This window comes from Camellia sinensis, chromosome 13, assembly GCF_055761805.1.
Source record: "Camellia sinensis isolate YWXY chromosome 13, ASM5576180v1, whole genome shotgun sequence".
Classification (NCBI taxonomy): Eukaryota; Viridiplantae; Streptophyta; class Magnoliopsida; order Ericales; family Theaceae; genus Camellia; species Camellia sinensis.
In genome coordinates, this window is record NC_138973.1 from 87,791,270 (window position 1) to 87,815,594 (window position 24,325).

Below are 24,325 nucleotides of genomic sequence, written 5' to 3' on the forward strand. Positions count from 1 at the left end.
ATAATAATAATAATAATAATAATAATAATAATAATAATAATAATAATAAAGAAGGAAAGAAGTAAGAAACAAATAACTTACAGTATATAAAGGAATGTCTCTGACATGCACTAAATCATCAAAATTGTTTTCAAAATCATATATACATAAGCAACAAAAATTAACATAACTGACAAAAATGAAGCATTACCTGGAAGCAGAGACCTCCAGCTCTAGTGCCCTTAGTGTCACAGACAAGAACTTCAAGTCGGCTGTCATTGATCTGGTTAAGAGTCTGAAGATAGAGATTGGATTGAAAACATAACTCGGCCATGTGAAACTACATCGCAAATCGATGGCCACTAAACCGCAATAACGACACTGTTGGTAATGAAAATAACTCACCTTCAGCTAGCCGAACAAATAATTATAAAACGAGAAAATCTACATATAATTACACAATGTAAGAGATTACAGCATGAAAGAAAAGCTGACTTTATTGGAAACATAAAATGTATGTACAAAAGGCATTGTTCTCTGATTTGTAAATGCTACAACCAGAATACAGTTTTCGCTAAGATATAATGACTAAGACATACTGGCTTGTACATTGGACAAAAAGATCATTACAGTCAAAGTCACCAACTTAAAGAGGAGCAAAATCCAAAACATCCGACGGGTTCACTCGGAAAACAACTTGTGCAGGAGTCTCGGGAATAATCTACAGTCTAATTGTAGGACACGACAGTTAATGACCAATCTAGTTGGTCATTTCTTGAGGACGTTGATTTTGTTTCTTCTGTAAATAGGTATAATGAACAGGAATATACAAAGAAAAAGCAACTTCAGACAATCATATTCAAGTCTGCTAGGTCATCCATTGGAATTTCAAGGCCATCAAAGTCATCGTGATCTTGTAATCCATCATCATCAATGTTCAACCATGAACCTATGTCCGTCCCTTGACCACCAAGATCATCGGGAACACCTAAAACATCCATTCCAGGGAGTTGAAGGTGGGACAAGTCGATGGGCTCATGATCATCCAATCCATCCAGGCCGAACTCATCCTTTTCCTTAACACTGCCACTTGTGGTCATCTCATTCGACTTTGGACCTGAAGACAATGTTGCTTTAGGTTGCTCTGGTAACTTGCCAAGTAGGCCATTGACAGAAGCAGATAATTGAGTAGTTTTCTGCTTAGGCTTTGTTTTAGACTTTCTTTCCCCCTTAACATTGCCTGATGTGGGCCGACCAATTTTAGTCGTTCCATTTCTAGATGACACCTCTCTGTTGTTCCCCTTTCCTTCTCTATCCCTCTCGCTTCTCTTTCCTTTGGCACTGCTTGAAAGAGAACTTCCAATTCCAGAAGGAGCAGTTGAAGAACCAATTGTACCACCAACATCATCAAGCAACAACTCCCTTTTCTTCACCTTATTTGACCATGAGTCTTCCTTACCAATAGTTTGTTCAGACGAATGATTTACAGAAAGGAGTGCATTAGAAGAATAAATGTCATGGTTGTTGAAAGAAGGGCTTTGCTGAGTGCCCATTGGAGCTGCAGAACAGACAAAATCATAGTTAAAACTGAAACCTGTCATATGACGAAGAAAAAAAGTTATCACTAAATTTAAGGCTACAAAACCATGCAAAAAGGTTTTACCAATTTAAGTCACACGATGTTAATATGGTAAACAAATTTACAGGTATGATGGATACATAGCAAACTCCAAAGAAATTTCTGTGTGAGGCCTCAAATGAAGTACCTGGAACTCTGATTTCCAAAGAACAACCGGACGTGTTGGCGAACTGTTTGCCAGATTCACCATCAGCAGTAGCAACCACTGGTGGTGCATCATTGAGGTGAGAAATACCAGAAAGGAACATATCCCTGAATAGGGGTTCGCAGAAACAGCTCTTGCCTGTATCTTCAAATTGTTGGCATCGTTCTAATGTCCGTTTGACAAAAGCTAAAGCAGCTTGCTTGGCCATCTTGCTGTTGCCACCCTTTCCCCCAGAGGCATTAGGACCCCGGCAAGTCTGCTGAACACAAATTGGGTCAATCACTAGTATGGCAGCACCTTGCCCAGAGACAAGGCAATGGAGATATTAAATAAAGCAAACGAACCACCCAAAAAAAGAAAAGAAAAGAAGATAATATCGTTGTTTGTAGCCCTAACTTTAGATAAACACAATTAACAAAAATATATAAAATGACAATTACAAATAGCTGATGCAGAAAAAGTAAGTAAACCCCAAAAAATGTTGCGACTACAATGACGAACAAGTTAAAAACAAATAACAAGGTGAAAAGTGGCTTACATGTAGCCACTCAATGACAAGCAAGGGACAAGTTAGAAACAAATAACAAGGTGAAAAGTGGCTTGCATGTAGCCACTCAATGACAAGCAAGGGACAAGAGGCTTACATTCAATCACCAAAATTACAAGTTTAAGGGGAACAGCACCTTACAATCTATGCTTGGAATAGAAGAAAAAAGAAAAATAGTCATACAGGCCACACCAATGGACCAATGGTTTCCACCATTGGTATCCCTTGATAGAACTGTGGTTTTTGGAAATTTGTTGAACTCAAACAGTTCTAACTACTTCAGATTAGTCATAACTAGGAACATTTAGGTATTTTTTTTCATATTAGGGGTATTTTTATAATTTATATTTGTTTAATATCCAAGTCACTAAGATTTTTTTATTTTTTTTTATGAGCTTTATCAAGTCCTTTTCTTGTCTAGTTGGAATTTACGAATCCTTTTCCTAATTATGCTTCTATAAAAGCAAGTGCTTCGTAATAGACAACTAGACAAGTAGATGAATAATATTTCTCTTCAAATTTTCTTTTCAATGGTGAGAGTCCATTGGTTTCTTCCAGATGAGACTCTTAGAAGAGCTTTAGAGAGATTCTATGGTTTTTATCATTGCTATTATTGTCGTCATTTTATTTCTTATTTGATTAATTTCCAGCAAGCCTCTACATCAAGAAGTTACCATATCCAGGTTTGCCATTTTTTTTGGTTTTTGACAAGTAAAAGGTAAATTTTATTAAAAGCCAAGCATCAAGATGATTCTGCCCCTTGTTCAAAAGAGGCAAAGGGATCTCCACCCTTTGGAAAACCTGCCGATGCCGCTCCAACCAAAGCAGCCCCATCAGGCACAAAGGCACAAGATCCCAAGCCTTCTGACTCTGACATCTTTTCCCAACTCCCTACCTCCTTTCCAACTAGAAAGAACACCCTCCACATGGCTCTGCTGCACCTACACCACACCAAACACTAAAAAAATCAACCCCCAAAACTGATACGCTACCAGGCAATGCAATAACATATGGGAAGTAGATTCTGCATCCTCACAACACATGCAACACCAATTTATCAAAATTTGTTGACGTCAAATGAGATTATCCAACGCCAAAATCCGATCTAGTGCCGCCAAAGAACACCACTTTGGACGGAACTCCAGCAACCCACACACTCCACCACGGGAAAGAAATAGCCACTTGACCCACCAGAGTTCGATAAAAGGACAAAACCAAAAAAACCCCTTATACCACCCTTAAACCCCAAGACCTTGCTTTTAAACACTAGCCTTCAGTACCCTGGATTCCCTGCCGATGAAATTCTCATATTTTACTTATAGCCCAGAAAATCCAGTAAGTTATCACTATTGATTTCAGACCCAAAATCAGCATCAAACCTCAAAATCTAATCTTTATTCCATCCTTAACCCTTATTGCAGCTTTCCAATTTTAAAGTAACACTAATTATGTGCAGATGAAAATATTACCTACACCTAGATTTTCAATTTCGTAATGGGGGTGTTTGGCAAGAAAGTTTTTAGCCTTTTTTAGGCTAAAATTCACAAAAAGACAAAATAGGCTAAATAGCTTATAAGACAAAATATCACATCAAACCCATAATCATTTCACTTTTTCTCTCACAAACATAACATCGAACTATAAAAAAATTCAATCATCTTCCCAAACACACAAATTTTAGCCTACTAAAATAGCCAAAAACGAAAATACCCTACTAAAATAGCAACTTCCCAAACACCCACAATATCATATGTTATGACCATGGCTAAAGCTCGTAGAAGATTCAATTATATTGGACATTGGGTCATTGATGGAGAGAGGTCGACATCGGGCGAAGAGATTTTAGGCAAGACAATAAATTTTATTCCAGGTTGTATACAACACCGAAGGTGAGGAGGCCTGCCCTAGAGGACAAGGATTTTTCACCTGTTTCAAAAGAGGATTGGGTTAGAGTTGGAGACGCCATTTTTAGAAGAGGTGGTACATGGTGAGAAAGCACCCGGGCCAAATGGTTTCACTCTAGCGGTCTTCCAAAGAAATGGTATGGAATCCTCAATTTATAAGGGCTATGGAGGATTGGGAGATACAGTCTATACAGGCGTTGGATGCTTGTATGACTTCAAGGTTTGAAGAAATAAATAGGACACTTCGTCATGGGGCATCTCAAAGAATGGGGTGCTCTCAGTTCGGACCTTTTCAGGATTTGAGGGGTGAGAGAGACATTATGTATGTGGAAAGCAATTTGAAGTAGGGACCCCTCCCAAGGTTTCCTCTTCTTTTCTTTTTTTTTGCATGGTCACTGCACATGAGGCAATTTTGACTACAGACAATATTAAAAAGATACGCAACATGATCATTGATTACTGTTGCGTGTGTAAGGTGGCCAACGAAAGTGTGAATTATTTGTCACTTCATTACCCAATGATTTAGTGTTTTCTGTTTTGGAGTTCTTGAGTAATGCCTTTATTAGCAGCAGAATTGTTTGCTAATTGGAGATTTGGGTGCCCCTCGGAGAATGTAAGGCATTGTGAATTGTAGTTCTTAGTGTTTAGTGGAATGTATAGAAGGGCATATAATAGGAAGCCATTTAAGGATGTTGAATTATTCATCGTTCATATGATTTTCTCATTTCTATTATTTTTTGATGGAGAGAGGATTGTTCTTTATATGTTTTGTTGGTTGTCCAGTTTATTAGAGAAACATATATGCCCATGTAGCTTATAAGGTTGGGTTTTCTGTGTGTACAGGTTCACCCATATTAGTGCTTTGTTTTTAATATTAATTTACTTATCATATATATATATATATATATATTATTCCTTAAACTTTCTCAATGATACAAGAAATTCCTTCATGCACTAAAAAACAAAAAACACACATCCACATTTGATTATTTAATTATCATACGAAACGATGAAATGAAAAATAAGAGACAAAACTATTTACTTCTAATGGAAAATAAAGCAATACATTGAAAATTTCCAACATTCGAACACCAGTAAAAACGAATTTGGGAAAATTACCATATACTTGTCATAAGCCATAGCTACCAGCTTATCAAGAGCACGATGTTCAAACTCCCTATACAACATCAAAACATGCAGATCAGCAAGATGTTGCTCAAAAGGTTGAGCAAAAAACTCTTAAGGAAAGCACAGTTATCAATGGATGAAGGACAGAGTCATTACTTTTCTTGAAGCTCCCTCATCTCCAAAGCTGAGTTTAACAGTTTTCCAAGTAAGGCTTTCTTCTTAGTAACCTATTATTATCCACAAAACCATGAGATGGAAGTCTCAAGGAAATAAATTAACAAAATTGCTATATAGGAACTCCATTAAAAAACCAAATAATAAATAAAAGATAAGAATTTCAATAAATATCCGAAAAATAATACATCCAAAATTGCTAAATTTGTTTGCAATTCCCAGTCCAAATCTACTGGCATGACCTATGTAGATGGTGGATCATTCTAATACTAGGACCGGGAGCAGGAACATGGTATGCCACATCCTCTAAAATGTGGTACGATGCGAATAGACTTATTAATTTGACATCTAACATGTTACAATGTATTTTTCTTTAAATTATTTGTTCAACAACATAATTCGAGTATTGTGACAAATTATTTTTACATTCTATCAATCCAAAACTCCACTCCATCTAGATTTAAGCTCATAATATTTGACTTTTTCCTTACCAAGGAGAACTTTTAATGCATGACTAGGACGGTGGACGAATGAAAAAGCAACAAGTTTTAATATGTATAAATAACAGGAGAGAAAACATAGGGAACACCCGCTTGCCTACAAGTCAAGCCTCCAAGTGTTTGTTCCAAAAACCTAAAAATCCAATCCTGTCTTCATCAGGGTTTGATCAGGTTTATCAATATACCCAACCCCAAAACAAATCCATTAATACAATTCTTTGATCCCAAATTGAAAATATATACACACATGTACACACACACAATTTAAAGGGGAAAGAAGAAGAACAAATACACAAATGATGTACAATTTATGATGAATTATCGAAATATGTAGATTATGTGTACATACAGAGTCAGGGAGGGAGGGAGAGAGAAGAGAAAGGAAGAGTTGATTGACAGAGGGGATTTTCACTTTGCAATCAGAAACTACCTGCTCACGGTAGTTGTCCTCCAGTCTACTGATATCTTCACTGATTTCTTCATCTCCTGTCTGGGTTAAATCAGGCTGAATAGGGGGGGGGGGGGGGGGGGGGGGGAGGAAGAACAACCATGAGAATATATTGACACATTTTTACCGAAGCTGAAACAGCATAAAATGAAGATTTATCTCTTACTAAAAAATATTCACTATGCTTCCCTACCCCGTTCAATAAAATGGAGGGATTGGGGGGGAATGGATGGAGAATGACAAGGAATTTTGCACAAAAAAAAATAAATCCTACCACTGGCTCTAGATAAAGTCCAACACTTTGCATCTCCAGGAGAACTCTTTCATCTAGGGACATGTTACCATACTGAAACTCAGAACATGCTATGTCAGGTGCCATTGCTTGATCAGAAAGTAAACCATTTTGTGAGTACTCGAAGTTTGAAACTATCCCATTTTCTGGTATGGCCATTATGTCAGTATCTAGCACACTGTGCTCCAGTTCATTAAAGGGTCTCTCATCGGCAGTTACTCTATAACCATTAAAACCAGCACGTCCGGCAAGCTGAAAGTTCCCTAACAGCCGGTGATTCAAAGTATTGGATTCTAATGTGTCCAGCTCAAATCCAGATCCATAAACATCAAAATCGAGGTCTTCACTTCCGCTGTAGAAAAGCTCTTCATTTCCTTCTTCTGAAATCAGAGCTGCCACAAGTCTTTGGCAAAGGGGAATCTCTTTACTTGTTGCGGGTACTACATGGTCAGGGATAAGTTCAATATTTGTTGGTTCATTTGTATCTCTGTCAGGTTCAATCAACCCAAATCCATTAGGGACCATACTGAAACTATCAACATCTAGAGGTACTGGTGTTGGTGTTGGTGCAGTGGACCCAAGATTTCCCTGTAAGAATTTAAAAAATAAACAAATACACAAATAAATGATAATCAGAATAATTCTATTCAAATTTCTATCCGAGTGTGCTATACAAGGTATTGTATCCAAATCTTAGAAGAAATCATGAAACAATATCCTGAACAGAAAAAATTGTGGTTGGGCATGGGCATTTGGTGCAGCTTCTTCAACTCAACTAATCAGCTTTTTTGTAGGGAAAAAGCTAGCATTTTTAAAGCTACCAGAGAGGGGTTCCTTTTTGGATTAATTTTCCGGCTTTTACGTGTTGGACAAAAATGCCCAGAGAAGATCTCTTTTATATTCTCACTTACACAGTATTTGGGACATTTACACAACAACAAAAATTTACTTAGCTTATTTACAAAACAGATTCACCTTTTTCACAACTTGTGCACTAAATAATTTTACAATTTATTCAAAGCTTTTAAAGTGTTGCCAAACAGTCTATTTAATCAATTAAATATAGATGAAAGAACGCTTGAAAATTCAAGGAAAATAATTTTGATTAATGAAAACTCTTTTCAGAATAAACGATCAAATAGACAAAATGAAGACAGATCAAAAAAATACTCCTCTTAATACATAAATAGTAAGAATGACAAATCTATGCTACTTCGGTGGTATATCTCTCCACTGCATGACACTCAGCAATTGGGAATAACTTACGACATAAAGACCATATGCTCCAAAATTATGCCTTAATAGAAATTCATAGCCCAGGGCAGGAGCTGACTGAAAATTTCTTCCTTCTTTTCATGAAAAAAATGAACTTACCCAATGATACACAACAAATGACAATTGTAATCCTAACATAAATTACATAAATTGAATCAACCTAACACTACAAAGGTTAAGAAAAGAGAAGTGCATCTAATAAAGAAGAACAATACCACAATTCAAGTGAAATAATTAAAGAAGTTCAAAAATTATTTTCTTTCCTTCTTTCCTTTTTTTTTTTTTTTTAAAAAATTTTATAGGAAAAGGTGATTTTCACAAATACCTATACAAATAGCCAAAACCAATATTGGAAGAAATCTGAAAATAATCTGCTACCAAATTAGTCAAAACAGATGCCTTATTTGAACCTTGCCCATACTATCATAATAAATCCTCTTAATTGACATGGATATTTGTAAATGGCTAGTTAAAAATAGAAAAAAGATAATAGTTATACCCAATATAATGCACAACCGATAAAAACACATCAATCTAACAAGAAAACAAAGACAATCAATCACCTTTTGCTTTAAATAGGCTATTTCTACATCTGACATAAAACTGAAGTACGGCTCCATCTGCCTCCAGAATTGGTTGGAAAAACAATGAGCTGCAGTAACAATTAAATTAATCAATGCAATGAAGAAACCAGTACTTTTACGAAAAAGAAAAAGAAAAAGAAAGAATGAAGTCTCGAGCTAGAACAGTACCATGATTATTAATGACAGCAGCTGCGGCAGCCAATAGCTCTTCATGCCCATCATCTGAACCAACTAATCAAGTTGAGAAAGTGGTCAGAGGACTAGAATAACAAATACTAGGACTAGTTTCAGAATAATTCATAAAATCTTTACTGAATAGTTTGGGATGCAACTACCAAGAAAATCTGCAGGTGAGCTGATTGTGGTGTGCTTCTGACGTGTATAAGCCTTACGGTCAGAAAGTTTCCGAGTTGGTGGGCGACCTGCTTTGCTGAACAAAAATTAATAAAATCGTAAGATTTAAATTAGAGAAGTCCAAAATCGTCAAAACAACAGAACACCAAGGCCATTTATTAAAAGAACAAAGATTGGCAGAGGAAAAGAGGAAAAAATCTCAACCTTTCGGTCTTGTCAAAACTATTTCTGGAACTTCTGAGTTGTTTTGCTGTTCCCACATTACCAAGCTTTTCAACTGTCATTGGCATAAGAGATCTGGTGGAAGTAAAACCTCGCCCAGTCCTCCCTTGCCTACGTACACCGTCTCCAAGGTCATCCCCACTAACCATCTTATTCTTTCTTGGTGGCTGCACCAGAGTTGAAACCTTCTGAACATTTTGACTGGCTTTCTCATCCATCTCATCAGTCTTCTTGCCTTTATCCCTAGATTTTATTTCAGCAGCCCCTGACTCCTCACTTTCTGATAATGCAGCTGTTGAAAAATGGTCACCCTTGGATTTAACTTGCTGTGGAGAATTACTGGACAAGCGTCTTGCTAAGCCTGACCCATTTTCATTACCAGCAACATCAGACATGGCATCCAAAGCAGGGCTCTCATCATTACTTGAAACTAAAGGAACAAAATTTGTTCTTCTAGCTGTACGGGACATCTTTGGTGGCTTTGGGCCAGTCCATAGTGCAACAGGTGGTGACGAAGACCGTGTTGATGGTGTGCGTTTGCGATTGTTAGCACTAGCAGCAGCAGAAGTCTTGTTTGTACAATGAGAAAGCTCCCAATCATTAGCAACAGTAGTTCGTTGAACAACGGGGGACAATTTGTGTAAAACATTTGAACCAGATCGTGGAGCCCGAGCAGCTGAATTCATTTTTGTGTTTGATGTAGGGCTAGCTGAACTGAAATCTTCCCTGGCATTTGTCCTAGACATTGTAAGGATAAAAGGTACGTAAACCACTGCATGATCTTCATAAACAACTACTTGACTGGACTAGAAAAAAATTTAAAAAACTGAAAGCAAATACTATTCTTCAATGGAATAAGACTCCAAAAGGAAAAATAAATCAAAAGACAGATATACAATAAAGACAGAAATGTGGAATTAAACAGTGTGAATTATGATAGGGTAAACAGAATTAAAAATGCATACTTGTTAACAGCTCTGAGATTCACCCGTTCCTTGTCTGAAGCAGCAGGACGATCTCTTCTATCATGGGGCAGGGAACTGTTGTCCTGGTCAGCCTTAGGTATGGATGATCGCATGCCCAAGCTAGTAGGTTGCGAGGTGCTTTCTGCTTTTCCAACTCCGACAGCTCCATTGGCAATTCCTGGCCTACATCAAGAATACATATGAAAATCAGTGAAAATGAACTGGTATCTATTTGGATAAATCATGCCAAGAAATGACAATTGAACGAAAAATTCAACGTATAATGTGCTGCAGTGGTTAACTTTCTTGAGACACAACCCAATTTTAACTTTCCAAAAAATAGATTTGTTTTTCTATACTATAGAGTGAGTCCAAAAGTCAATGGCAGAATCCTTAATTATGTCAGACTACATCTTACTTATACAGAAAATTTGTTTCTTTAGGACAATTTAAAGAAGACCCACAACTTCAAATCTTTATGGGTCATCATCACAAAAGGCAATCATAATTTGAAAGCCTCAATGTGACTTTTCAAAACTTTACTAGTTTAGATACATATGCAAAATCAATGCTAATCTATTCAAGGATGGCAGCACATAAGATGATAATGCACGACAAATAAGCAAACTCTGATGATAAGGCATTAAGTGCTTAAGAAATGAAGTCACTGTTCCCTGGCAAAAGAGGCATGAGGAAAAAGAAAAGCAAAAAGTATCAAGTGCAGGATGGAAAAAAGTATTAAGTGCAGCATGCAGTTGCATGACAAAGAAGATTTTGCAAATGAAAATAACTGCAAATTTTCTATGAGTCTCCACCAACTCCCAACCCCCAACCCCTCCAATTCATTAATTGAACATACAATACAAGGCTCAAAATTTTTAACTTGAGGTATATTTTGCAAGAATACATGACGACATATCTCAATTTAGACAGTAATTTTCCAATGATACCAATAATGGAAGAAGTCAAAGATTAGCCCACAAGAAAGTGCCTCTACCAGGTGAGGACTGCATGGAGCATTCCAAGGTTTCACAAAGACTGAAGTCAGCAATACAAGAGAAGCCTAACAATGCTTATTGAAATTTAACAAATGTGCACACGCTAGGAGTACAAGAAGTTATGAGGGGCCTGATGAAGAAATATTACCTGAACCCATGGGAGTCATTCAACCTTGATCGAGCCTCAGTAAGAAGTCTTGGCTGCGTTCCTTGTTTGGGTTCCCTGTAGCCATCAATAGGTTTTGCTGCCACTGTGTTTGGAGAAACATCTGGCTTTATCCCAGATCGCTTCTTCTTCATCTTTGACTTTTCCCAACCATCAACACCAATTGATAAAGTTCGCTCTTCACCCTGAGTTGCACTACTATTTGGAAGTCTCAATACTTCCCTATCCCTGTCCATATTCCCGGATGGCCTAGCAGGAGTATTTGTGCGTACATCAGTCTAAATCAATCAAAATTCATGTGTCAGTGTTCTCTGAAAAGATTAGATTCAACTTGAATGAAAGAATGGGGAACTGATTTTCAGCAAAGAATATTGGCATTCTTCAAAGCAGATTAACAGCTAACCTTACCGAAGCTACCAAGATCACAATTTTTTTAAAAATATATATATATTGTGACAGAATAACTAATTCCAAACCTTATCCCATTCCTAGAAAAGAACAAATAGTGAAAATATATAATGAAAATTTGGTTACATCAATTTTTTTAAAAAAAATAGAAATTCAAGTTACACATAACAGATACTGACAAACTGTTCACCCGGGGACACATGCAATTATGCCAACAGGAATCTGCACCAGCTCAACACATACATGATACATGCAAAGAACTTCAAATTTTGTGACTGAGGGTATTCAATCTCACTACTGAGAGAAACATTCCCCTTCGAGTGATGACTAGTGTCCATGCAACATGGCCAATGACCTGTGTCCATGCAAAACACACACACACGCACAAAGAAAAGGAAGAGGGGGAGGGGGGGGGGGGGGGGAGACCCAAAAAATTCCTGAAAGAGGATGCTTCCATGTTAACTGGAGCAAGGAATGAAAGCAGAAATATTAACTAAACCATGCCTATTGGCGACTGATGATCAGCAGAAAGCAGTAAACAACATTAATTGGGGGGAAAAACCTATATGGAAATCAATAAATGAAACCATCATGTAAAATTCAGAACAAAAAAACATAAACCAATGAAACACAAAAAAAAGACAGGAGGTCCAAGTTACAAACCTTCCCATCCACCATAGAAGTTCGGGTGCGTTTATTTGGAATGGAAATTTTGGTCCTTTCTTCCGACTTTTGCTGCTCAAGTTCAAAACCACTAGCAGTGGCATGACTTTGGGTTCCCATCTTACCAATGCCTGACCCTAGAACTGACCGATCACTAGGGTATAAGGCATTGGATCTATCAGTAGAAGAGACATCAGATCGGGATCTCTTCCTCGATGGAATGCCAGGGAAACACTTGTTCATTACGGACAAGGATTCACTGAAAATCTTCAAACGCTCCCTGTTACATTAGACAGATTTATAAGCTAAATACCTCTCCAGACTCGTATCAAAAAAATATAAACAGCTATCCAGCCCTTTTCTTTGGTAGTTTTTATCAGAATATGAACAAATACCTGGCCTTCATTGAACTGTCGCGAAGACCAGCCTTGAGTCGTTTGAGTTCATCCAGTGGGAGAGAATGCGGCAACTTGCCTTTGGAAGAACCAGATGGAGAATCATCCATAGGAAGGCCAAGAGCAACACTTGTTAGTCGCTTAAAATCCACTTGCCGGCCAAATTTGTGCTCTGTAGCCATCGATTTTAGATCAAACCGCAAGCATTGTAAGAAGTTCAGCACATCTCCCTGTGTTACAGCAGAACTAATTCTTGACATGCTTGGAAGAGTTGACAGGATCGGATTCTCCATGTTCTCACGGAAGCTACCCGATCTATCCAATGAGGCAGCTGTGTATGATCCACGCTGCATGAATAAGGGCCTATCTGGGCTTCCAGAAGACATATCAAACTTACCAGATGCTGCCATTGCACCAGTTTTTGCACACCCTCTGTGTTAAAAACCCAGTAGTGCATGACAAAAGTGCAGTGCGACAGCACATCAAAGCCAAACTTGGAAGTCTTGAATGAGAATGGCAGGACAATACACCTGTAGAGGGTAATAAGTTGAAGAATACATAGAAAATCCACATCAGCTAGAAGTACTGAAAAAAGAAAAAAGAATAGCAGTAATAAGTTGCAACTGATCCAGAACACGATCAGCAGTAATCCAGTTACAGAAACGTAAATACCAAGACATTAAGCTCAAAATCATAACTCATACAGACCCTGCATACTTTATTCTTTTAATTAAAGTACAAAATTTTCTCCTAAGGTTGTATCGATAAGTATCAGAGTTTTCTATAAATATTTTATTTGATTATTCATAATTGCAAGGCAATCCTCAGTCAAAAAAGAAAGGAAGGAATATCAGTGACTCCACAGAGGTTAACCCATCGAACATATGAAGAAACAATTAAAATATCAAACATTGATTGGGACACAAGGCTTAGTTTGGTTTGGTCACCTGTCCAAAATTGAAATATCAACCATTGATGTGCTGTAGTAGCATCGCATAACTAAAAAGTACCTAAGAACCCCCTCGGGTTGGTGCCTCGGTCATGGTACACTCAAGCAACCAATCATCTCAAGCGTGATCATGAGGGACTAGTGGATTAGTGGCTAGAGCTAGGAATATTCAAAGTTTCTTGGTTCACCCGGTTAGGGTGGCTGCACTCTTCATCACTATCGTATCAATACAACTATCATTTCTAAAGCTTCAAATTATAAAAGCAACATAATATGAAAAGATAGTGGTTTTTTATTATTATATCCACTGAAGCAATGCAACTACCGTTTTTCTAAAACTAATAAAGTAGCATAAAATAATAAGACAATGGCTGTCAAAGTAAAAATAAATCACATGATTAATAAATGAAAATTTGATTGCGTGATATCCTTCTTTGAGACAATGAATTATACAATGCCTAGACCATGCATTATATGCCTTTATAACTAAACACATTTTGCTTTTAATACCATTACCTAACTTGGCCTATCAATGAGGAATGTTGGATGGGTGGATCAGGTATCAACCTCTCCTAATATTCTTCTCTGCGTAAGGCCATGGTAGTTAGAATCTTGTGATTCGCAATTTGATTCATATGATTTGATACGATTTTCAACCAAAATGATTTGATTCATGTTGTGAATCTCAAATTGAGTGAATCATACGATTCAAATTGCAATTCACTACAATTCGCTATGATTCACTGCAATTCACCGCGATTCAATTTTGTTTACATAATGCATGATACGGTACAGTTTTCGCAAAATAAAATAATTAAAAAAAAAAAATCTAACTTCTTATATTGATATATGACTTTATATGTAAATACATATAGATATACAAATATTTATTTCATTTTAAACATTGTGCATATTTTTATATGTATATACATATATATAATTATATATTATGCTAAATAAAGTGAATCTTGTGATTCATGATTCGATTTGCAATTTGCGATTTGCCAACAATGCATAAGCCATAGTCTGAAAAACATGTACAGTGCACATCATCACCTCTTTACTTCTAATGGCAGCATCAATTTATTAAGAATTCTAAATAAGAAAATGAAAGCCAAAAATAGGAGCAAACAATCTACTACCTTCAATTTTACATCTAAGAGATTCTGCTATTATGTTAATGTATTAAATTTTTAATTAAATTCTTCATCAATCTTGTATTGATCACTATTATTAATTACAATGCGAACTCACCCAGGTTCTTGAGCATTTGGACACAGAAAACAACACATAGGTAGAACTCGTATAAATAAACAACTAAAATAGTAAAACCATAATTAACTTTAAATACCAAACCATGATTTTCCGTGCGCGTGCCGTAGAACTCTATATTATCACATGGGTACACATTCCCAGTCTTCAAAAGCATCACATAGACAAAGATAAGTACATAACACTGGAAAATGATATTATTCCCTAAACCAACTGCAGTTCAAACAATTTTTGCCACAGAAATATGTATGAACTCATTAAAAAGCGTAAATGCAACTGAATCGAATGAGAAAATGAAAACCTGATATTGGAATCCAAAAAACTGCTTATCAATGGAAAAAAAAATGCTTTTTTTCTACTTAAATTATTAATTGTATTGCTCACTTTTCCCGTTCTTTTTACCCGATTTTCAAACAGCCTCAAGTTCACTTCCACAGTTCAAATAACAGCCAGATCCCTATAATTCTGGTCAATGACTGCACATTTATTTTCACTCCATTTCTCTATTCCCATGTCTGTTCATCTAAATTCCCATCCCAAGAGCTCATCAGATCAACATAAACACCAAATTAAGCACTTCATCAGGAAAATAATAATAATAATAATAATAAATCTAGCTACTAACTGTAGCCACCCAATACCACAAAACTCGTTCTGATCACAATTTCACTTCAACTACCACAAAATTACAAACATGCAATTTGCAAACAAACGAAGCTAATATATACGTAAAAACACATACGCAAAATGGAAACCCTAAAAGTTGAATCGAAGGAAAAGCAAACAAAAACAGATGTAGTCTAGCCTCAGCTGTAACAAAAACTATAGCCAAGAAACAAAACCCTAGAAGCTGAATCGACGCAATCAAATTCTGAAAAAGGTCAAATATATACAAGGATACAGATATTTAGATATAGATATAGATATATACCTTGTGAGGAACTAGGAATGTATTGATTGATTGAGATTCGAGGTGTGTTGCGAAGCAGAATCGAGAGTGAAAGTTTGAGGAATCGAGAGAGAGTTTGAATTTTGGGGGAATCTGAGAGAGAGAGAGAGAGAGGGGTTCTTCAGAGTTGGAAGCTCGAAATCGAAGGTTCGTTCAAAGCCATGGAGGACGAAATCGACCGCTGTGTGTGTGTTATGATCGGCAAAATGTGTTGGCTTTTGTTGAAAGTACGTTTATGCCCTTCGTACGTGGCATTAGGGAATAGAGGGGGAGGGTTTGATCAGGGGTATTGTTGGAATGTAAATTATGAGTCGGCTCCAACGGCTCCAACTCTATTTATTATTTTTTTTTTATTTATTAATTTTGACCTAAAATAAAATAGGACAAATTTAATAATATATATATATATATAGAAACAAAAACTAAACAAAATTAATTCGAATTACAACAAATGTGGGAAGATGAAAAGTAATTACAAACATTTTGAGTTTGGATTTTGAAAGACAAAAATATTCATATTTTTTTTTTTTCTCGCCTTTAATCGTCCGTCATTCTTAACAAAACCTTAACCACATCTTAATTTCTCTAATTTTGACTACTACACATGATCATTCATCTGGAAATCCTAACCCACCCTTTCTCTCTCGCTCTCGCTTGCCTTCTTCTACAGTCAACTGCAACCCATTTTTACATTCCTTTCATTATCCAAACATCCCTTACCTCCCTTATCTTGTCGTCCCTCTCCATAATTGATTTTGATGAAAACCATAGAAGAGCTCAATCGGACAAAACCTTGAAACCAAATAACTAGATTGATTTTACGATAGATTTCGATGAAAACTAAGCAAGTGGATTGTGTTCGATGGTTGCATGGAAAAGAGTGATATAAGTGTGAGAATGTTACATGCCTTTTTGTTAACTAGAAATAATAAAAAAAAATAAGAGACCCACTTTGAGGGGAGACCTGAAATTAGTTCACATTGAAGAGAACCTAAACTTTTGTTTTTCACAATTGAAGACTTATGATAATATTTTTTTTTCTTTTCTTCATTTGTTAATAGATATTGTTTATATGAAATAAAGTTTTTTTTTTGGGGGGGGTTGAATATATATGAGGAAACTACAATCCCCCAAATTCATTATCCTACAACGTAGAATAAACACCCACTATTCCATTACCAATAACCCCAACCATTAATTAATTAATATCTAATAAACAATTTTTTAATAAAATGATATACATAATGTAACATTGCTGAAAACAAGGTTCGCTCAAGCACAGGATCTACCGCTCAAGCAATCCTTCGAGTTATCTAGTATTTTGCTCTGTAGACCTGAGATTTTGAGAGCTTATGTTTTATGCTTGAGCGCATGAGTTTCTACTCGAGTGGTATGCCTCTCAAATGGATTGAGATTCTAGGAGTTCAAAATTTTCACTCAAGCAAAGGTTTGTACACTTGAGCAGTATTCGCTGAGAGCTCGAGCATAGGAATAAGAACTTGAGCGGTCTATTCGGGATTAACCACTTAGAGGTCACTTTTTTGCCTAACCTTCTCACTTCTATCTCTCATTTCTCCATTTCCGAAAACCCTAGCCAAAAACCCTGGATTTCATCTACTTTTACAAAGAATCCATCCTAGTTCTTGAGTAATAAATGTAGAATATGAAAAAGGGAACATTTTGGACATATTAGATTGCATCCTTGTCGAAGTCATTTTTCAAATCTTCATTTCTTTGGCTATCATCTTTGAGGTATGGATACTTTTAACTTAGTGTATCTATGATTTGAGATGAATATGTAATATCTTGTTAGTTATATTGATGTATGGGATGAATGTTTTGAGTTAAAAGAGTACTGATGCTTAGAAAGGGAAATTTTCCCAAATCTTTGAGAGATTTTGAATGATTATTGAAGAGCAAGGTTATTGATGAAGATTGTTTGGTTTAAAATGTAAGCGAAGTGAAAAACCCTAAATTTTTACAAAACTCTTGTTTTGATTTTGCTCTAAAAAGAGGATTTTGGTTCAACTAGAATATGTAACTTGAAAGTGAGTTGATATTTAGTAAAAGTGTATATGATTATTGATTTGAAGTAGTAGAGATTTCATATTTTGAAGAATGGATTTGGATATCATTGGAAATATGGAAATTGGAAGATTCTTAGTTATGGGTTATGTAATATATCTATTGTAGTAATGGATTGAACCTTAGGCAAGTTTAAAACATTTGCAAAATTCATGCATCTTATTGCATTTCATGATTTCGAACTCAAGTTGAATTACTCTTTTGAATGTTTGAAGAGCCAAAAGAGGATAAATAGTGTGTGAGTCTGGGTCATTGAGTTAGGATTTGGAAATGAGTCGAGTATGATATTGGTGCCGGCGCGGGGAGGCTAGATGCCAAATTGCTCTGTCTTGTGCTTGATGCCAAGCAAATGTGGGAAATATTTTTAGGTATCCACTGGCCCTGCCGTATTGTGAGCGGGCAAATGTGGGAATATTTTTTATGTAAAACTCTATATAAGTATGTATTGACTCTTGCCTTGGGATTCTATTGCGTATTTACCGCCCCATTAATGATGTTGAGTTTTTGTATAACAACAGTGCATTGTGCACCATTTTTTAAAAAGAAAAACAAAGATTTTATCATGGCATGTGCATAGTATGATCATCCATATCAAGCATTTACATACTCTGTTAAATGCATTTCTACTGGGCGATTAGCTCATTTCTACCTAACAAACTTTCAAGACTTGGTGATGTACTTCCACCAAAATGAAGAAATGGTGGAGATTTTTTATTGGAGCACAAAGGCTCATTGATGATATCTATGCTAAAGCTCTGAGCTTTTTTTGTTTTGGGATTGAATGTCTACCCTTTTGTGTAACCACGACATTAGCCTTGAAAGTTGTAAGGCATTCTATATGTGTGTTCATCTAACTCTTTGAACTATATATATATATATACGTGTGTTTTGAATATATATTTTTGGGAAGAAGTTGTAATGTAATTGGAAATAGTTCAATGAGAAAGAGGCATATTTTGTATAAAAAAATATTATACTTCAAAGAATTTCATTTATTTTCATTAATGTTTAAATCTATAAGGATAAATATTAAGTTGTAAATTACAAATAGGTTTTAAAATATCGAGGCGTTACATATAATATTCTTACTCTTTTAAAATCAACCTTGCTGTCAAGATTGAAATACATAAACATCCAAAATCCATCAAGATTCCATATTTTGTATAACAAAAAGAGAAAGTAAAAATATTTAACTTATTGGCTTCTGAATGTAGCATTAAAACTTGTAGAGACTATTTTTCGCCACCTTGAATCGGTAATACAAATCATTGATTTTTTTCTCCATCAATAAATCATCTTTTTCAAGCTTTTCATTTGTGTTGTTTTTGACGGACCATCTTTTTCACTCTTCCACCTTCACAACTAAGTGTCCTTATGAGCATATTGATCTCATTTAGAGATTTCTTGAACTGTTTGTTTATTTCAATCGTATTAGAGACAAGTGTTTTTATCCTTATTAATGTCTTCATGCAATTAACTGCACTGTTTCCGATGTTATAGCCATTACCAAGGAATATGTAACAACCCCGACCTATGATTAATTGTTAAACCATGATTAGCCATAAGTAACTATGCCTAATGAGTAATTAAGATGAAATTCTGAATTAATTGAATGTGTGTTACATTATTTGTGTTTCTATCTGTTCATGGCAGGAATGTCTGTCTGTATTTCCGTTTCGTTTTGCTAATTGAAGGCCTTATCGACATCCGATTACGAAATTGACTTGATATATGTGTTATTCGGAATTTTTGGGAAATTATGGTAGGCTTAATTGAAATTCAATTCGGAATGAATTAATTAGAATTCAATCATGTGGATTAGTGAACTTAAGCCTAGCTTAATTAGATGCCACTAACCAAGCCTATATAAGGCTTATTGGACTCAACACACACAAGTTACACACTCTCATCCCTTCATATTTGAGCTCATAAACGTGAAGGAGAGAGAGAGAGGGACTTAGGAAATAAGTTCAAACACTTGGGTGTTGTAAAGACTTGGAAGAGTTGGCTTAGACTCAACAATTAGCTAACTAGAGCTCAAATAGACATCTAAGGTATGAAATCAAGCTTCTAACTTAGAAATTTAGTTGGGTAATGCTTGGAATCAAGTGAGATAGGTGAATTAACTTGGGAATTTAGCTAGAATTGGAGAAATGAACTCAAACCATGCACGCATGCATATTTCATAGCATTTTGAAGTTGTTTTCCCAAGAATTTCCTCATGTATGTTACTAATTCACCTTAGTTTTGGGAATTCATCAAGTTTCATGTCATTTTGTGTCATTAGATCATGTTTTCAAAGTTTTGAAGTCAAGGCAATACATGCATGTTATGTTTTCTAAGAATTGAGTTTTGTTTTCTAAGAATTGAGTTTTGTTTTGCACAATTGGCAAGTTTTTGGGCTTTGATTTTGCGAAATGATTTAGAATTCCCAATATTTTCCAAGTTCACATATGATTCCTCAAGTGTTTGGCCCAAAAAGATGAGTTTTAGAGTATTTGATTTGAGTTTGGAAGCTTGGAGGTGAATATGGAAATTCCAGAATTTGACCTCTCCGCTCGAGCGACAGATCCTGTGCCCGAGCTGCCACTTTTGTTTTTGCATCTCCGCTCGAGCGACTTGAGTTGCGCTCAAGCGAGGACTTGAGTCTTATGCTCGAGCGACCATTGAGCGTCCGTCGAGCGTGAAAATCACACAACCAGTACTTTTACAGACCGCTCAAGCGAAAGAAGGTACGCTCGAGCGACCGCTCACATTTTGCATGTCCGCTCGAGCGAGACCCCTGTTTTCAACAAGTTTTGTTGAATGTATTCAAGTGCATTTTAGCATCCTCATTGCATCTTAGTCATTCCTAGGCCAAGATTAAAACATAATAATGAGGATAAGAAGTAGAAACACACCAAGATAAGAAAGGATTAAGTTAATGATTCCGGGTGTGTAATTCAATACGTATCCGTTCAATGTTTGTGTAGGTTACGCGCCATAAACGGTCTGGTTTATCTACCTAATCTATTCTGTAAGTGGAGCCATCTATGAGTAATAACTTAGTAAAGCTATGTTTAACTTTAATTATTTTCTGAATGATAAGAATTAAGATCTGTTTTACGCAATGTTATATTCTGTACAATGAATGATTATTCAAGTTTCTGAAATTTATTCGTGGCATCCTTAGCACAAGACTCTTTCCTGGGGGTAACAATACCGTGGTTTATGAGCACAAGGCCCTTGCCTAGAGGTAATAATACCGTGGTCTCATGGCCCTTGCCTGGGGGTGATAATACTGGGGGTAATAATGCTATACTTCAAGTATATTACAAGTTCCTGGTACCGAAGGTTCCTTTATGGAATTGACAAGTATGACCTTTAATGCTCTGTATATGATCTGTTAGCGCTAATGGGTATACCACGTATGACCTTATGCAAAATACGAATATGAATATGAACATGTATATGAATTTGTTTTTTATCTGAAACCTGAATATGCATAAGAATCTGTTCCTGATATAAATTCTGATTTCTGACTCTGTGATATATATCATTCATTTAAACCCTTTACTCTGTTATTATTAACTAGGCTCCAGCTTACTGTATTATTTATGTATGTAGGTGACCAGACACGTGATCAGGCCTAAAATTAAAGGCCTAAGTTCTGTTTTGTCAAGCCATCCACCGTGCCTCCTGGAGAGGTTCCTGTGTATAGAAGTCAAGTTTTGTGGACCATGTCAAGAGTTATTTTGTGTATCATGCAAAGAACGTTTATGTTTTGTTTATCCGTATACTGGCCTAAGTCCCTTTTGATGATGCTTGCATGGTGTTGTGAGACTTATGTGGACATGACATCTTATGTGTATATGTTATAAGGTTTCAAATTTTTATCCCATGTATGTCTGCATAGCTCTATGGACTATGTATATTTTATATATTTGCTTCTGCAGTCCTTAATTATATGTTATTCTGATAAGAGACCTTTGGTAATCTAAGAATTACTGGCCATTTACGATGCTAAACCTGTAGGGGCGGGTTTGGGTTGTGACAAAGTGGTATCAGAGCACGTGATATACCGCACACACGAGTCCATATGAGCGATAGGGTGTCCTAGAAAAGAAGTAAGGACATTTCATGTGCATGTGTGAGTGTGTGAGTTGATTACTGTGACAACTGGATCTGAACATGAATTCAACATGACCTCACATAAATGAAACAAATAAATTGAAACTGAATATTCTGAACATTGTGGAAGGAATAACTCGCCTGTGTTTATTATTGTTTTGTTTACCTATAGCTAATAGAGAATGCAAGAAGTAATAATGCAAATGAATCCTCAGAGGCTCGCATGAGCCGAATGGAACAAATGATTACCGCTCTAACTGAAGCAATAACATAGCAACAAAGACAACAACCAATGCCTCATCCGCCTCCTCCGGTCCAAGTTGGATTGGATAATAATGACATTATCAACCTAACTAAAAAATTCATGAAAATGAAGCCGACAACTTTCTTGGGTGGTATTGAACCGTTGAAAGCAGAGACATGGTTACTTGAAATGGAGAAGTTATTTGAAGTGTTCCCCTGTACTGAGACTCAGAAGGTTTTATTGGCCACCTATACTCTTAAAGATGAAGCTCGGAGATGGTGGCTATTAATCCAAAATAGTAATGAGAATATGACTTGGGCTCAATTCAATGAGATCTTCTACGACAAGTACTTTCCCCAATGCTTTAAGGATCGGAAGGTGTCAGAATTTCAAGAACTTAAGCAAGGCAGGATGTCAGTGGGCGAATATGAGGCCAAGTTTACTGAATTAGCTCGTTTTGCCCTACACATGGTGGACTCGGATTATAAGAAAGGTCAAAAGTTTGAGGGAGGACTAGATTTGGATGTGTATGACAGAGTGGGCGTATTAAAGTTGCCTACTTATGTAGAAGTACTTGATAGGGCATTGATGGCAGAAGCCATTTTGGTAGCAAAGCAACAAGCCAAAACACCAACCACAGAATGAAGAAGTAAAAGGTCTGGATCCAATTTTCGGAAGGGTTGTTCATTGTTTATAAACAAAAAGTAAAATATCGGATCATCAAGCAGTTCAAGTCAAAGTAGTGGCTCTATGCCAGTCTGTTCTGAGTGTGGAAGAAAACATAAAGACACGTGTTATCGTGCCTCGGGCACTTTTTTTCAGTGTGGCAAGACTGGCCACATGATCAGAGATTGTCCGATGAGATCTATTCATACTAATCGTCTCACGGCAAGTTCAGCTAGATCCACTCCTATTCCAAGAACAAATGTGAAAACCAACACCGGGAGAGAGACTTTGAGACAAGGCTGAGTGTTTGCATTAGTGCTTGGAGATGTATAAAATACCGAATCTGCGGTGTCAGGTATGATCTCTATTTGTGCTAAGAATGCCTATGTGTTAATAGATTCTGGTTCTACACATTCATTTGTATCGCATGCTTTTTCTCAGAAATTAACTAGCCCGTTAGAACCTATGAACTATTTACTATCTGTGTTTACACCATCTGGAGGTTTTATGATATGTACTTCTATTTATCTGGCATGTGATGTTGCGATTGGAGATGTGACATTGTATGTTGATTTGTTTCCATTGGGTATTGATCATTTTGACTGCATACTTGGTATAGATTGGTTAACGAAATACTATGCCACCATTAATTGTGTGAGTAAATCTGTTGTGTTTAGACCACCTAGTGTGCCTGAGTTTGTTTTTATTGGAAACGGGGTAGTTCCTCCGCCATACTTGATTTCATTTATGAAAGCTAGAAAATTGTTAAGAAAAGGGTGTCGGGACTATTTGTGTTATGTGTTGACTGAGTTTTCAAATAGTGCTAATGTAGAAGCGATACCTGTAGTCCATGAATTTTCTGATGTATTTCCTACTGACCTACCTAGGGAGTTAATTGATAGGGAAATTGAGTTTATTATTGATGTTGTACCCGGAATACAACCGATTTCCAAAACTTCGTATAGAATGTTGACTTCTAAACTGAAGGAATTGAAAACTCAACTTCAGGAATTGTTAGACAAAAAATTTATCTGTCCGAGCACTTCACCTTGGGGTACTCCAGTCTTGTTTGTCAAAAAGAAAGACGGAGTCTTTAAGACTGTGTATAGATTACAGAGAATTGAACAAAGTAATCATGAAGAACAAATATCCATTGCCCCGAATAGATGATCTATTTGACCAACTTCAGAGAGCACAAGTGTTCTCCAAGATAGATCTTAAATCTGGGTATCACCAGTTAAAAGTCAAGGCATAAGATATACAG

At 36.3% G+C, this 24,325-nt stretch overlaps 2 protein-coding genes across 5 annotated transcripts; one reads left to right on the forward strand and one right to left on the reverse strand.

Annotated features, from left to right (window-relative positions):
- Positions 1–458: 458 nt before the first annotated feature.
- LOC114276688 (serine/arginine repetitive matrix protein) lies at positions 459–16,146 on the reverse strand. Of its 4 annotated transcripts, none has more exons than XM_028218514.2 (15): positions 15,939–16,146; positions 12,787–13,316; positions 12,392–12,671; positions 11,303–11,598; positions 10,157–10,339; positions 9,174–9,929; positions 8,951–9,045; positions 8,784–8,846; positions 8,595–8,683; positions 6,739–7,344; positions 6,447–6,521; positions 5,499–5,569; positions 5,334–5,391; positions 1,746–2,019; positions 459–1,537 (listed from the first exon to the last, which is right to left on the reverse strand). In XM_028218514.2, the coding sequence occupies exons 2-15, from the start codon at positions 13,194–13,196 to the stop codon at positions 825–827; spliced, it is 3,969 nt and encodes a 1,322-aa protein (XP_028074315.2). In that variant the 5' UTR covers positions 13,197–13,316; positions 15,939–16,146; the 3' UTR covers positions 459–824. The 4 variants fall into 4 exon arrangements, with proteins under 4 accessions (XP_028074315.2, XP_028074313.2, XP_082758916.1 ...); XM_028218512.2 differs by having other exon boundaries at positions 1,746–2,022; positions 15,939–16,145; XM_082902790.1 differs by having other exon boundaries at positions 8,784–8,837; positions 15,939–16,136.
- Positions 16,147–22,443: 6,297 nt separating this feature from the next.
- On the forward strand, positions 22,444–23,040 carry LOC145805540 (uncharacterized). The gene has a single exon (XM_082900699.1). The coding sequence runs from the start codon at positions 22,444–22,446 to the stop codon at positions 23,038–23,040; it is 597 nt and encodes a 198-aa protein (XP_082756825.1).
- Positions 23,041–24,325: the final 1,285 nt, after the last annotated feature.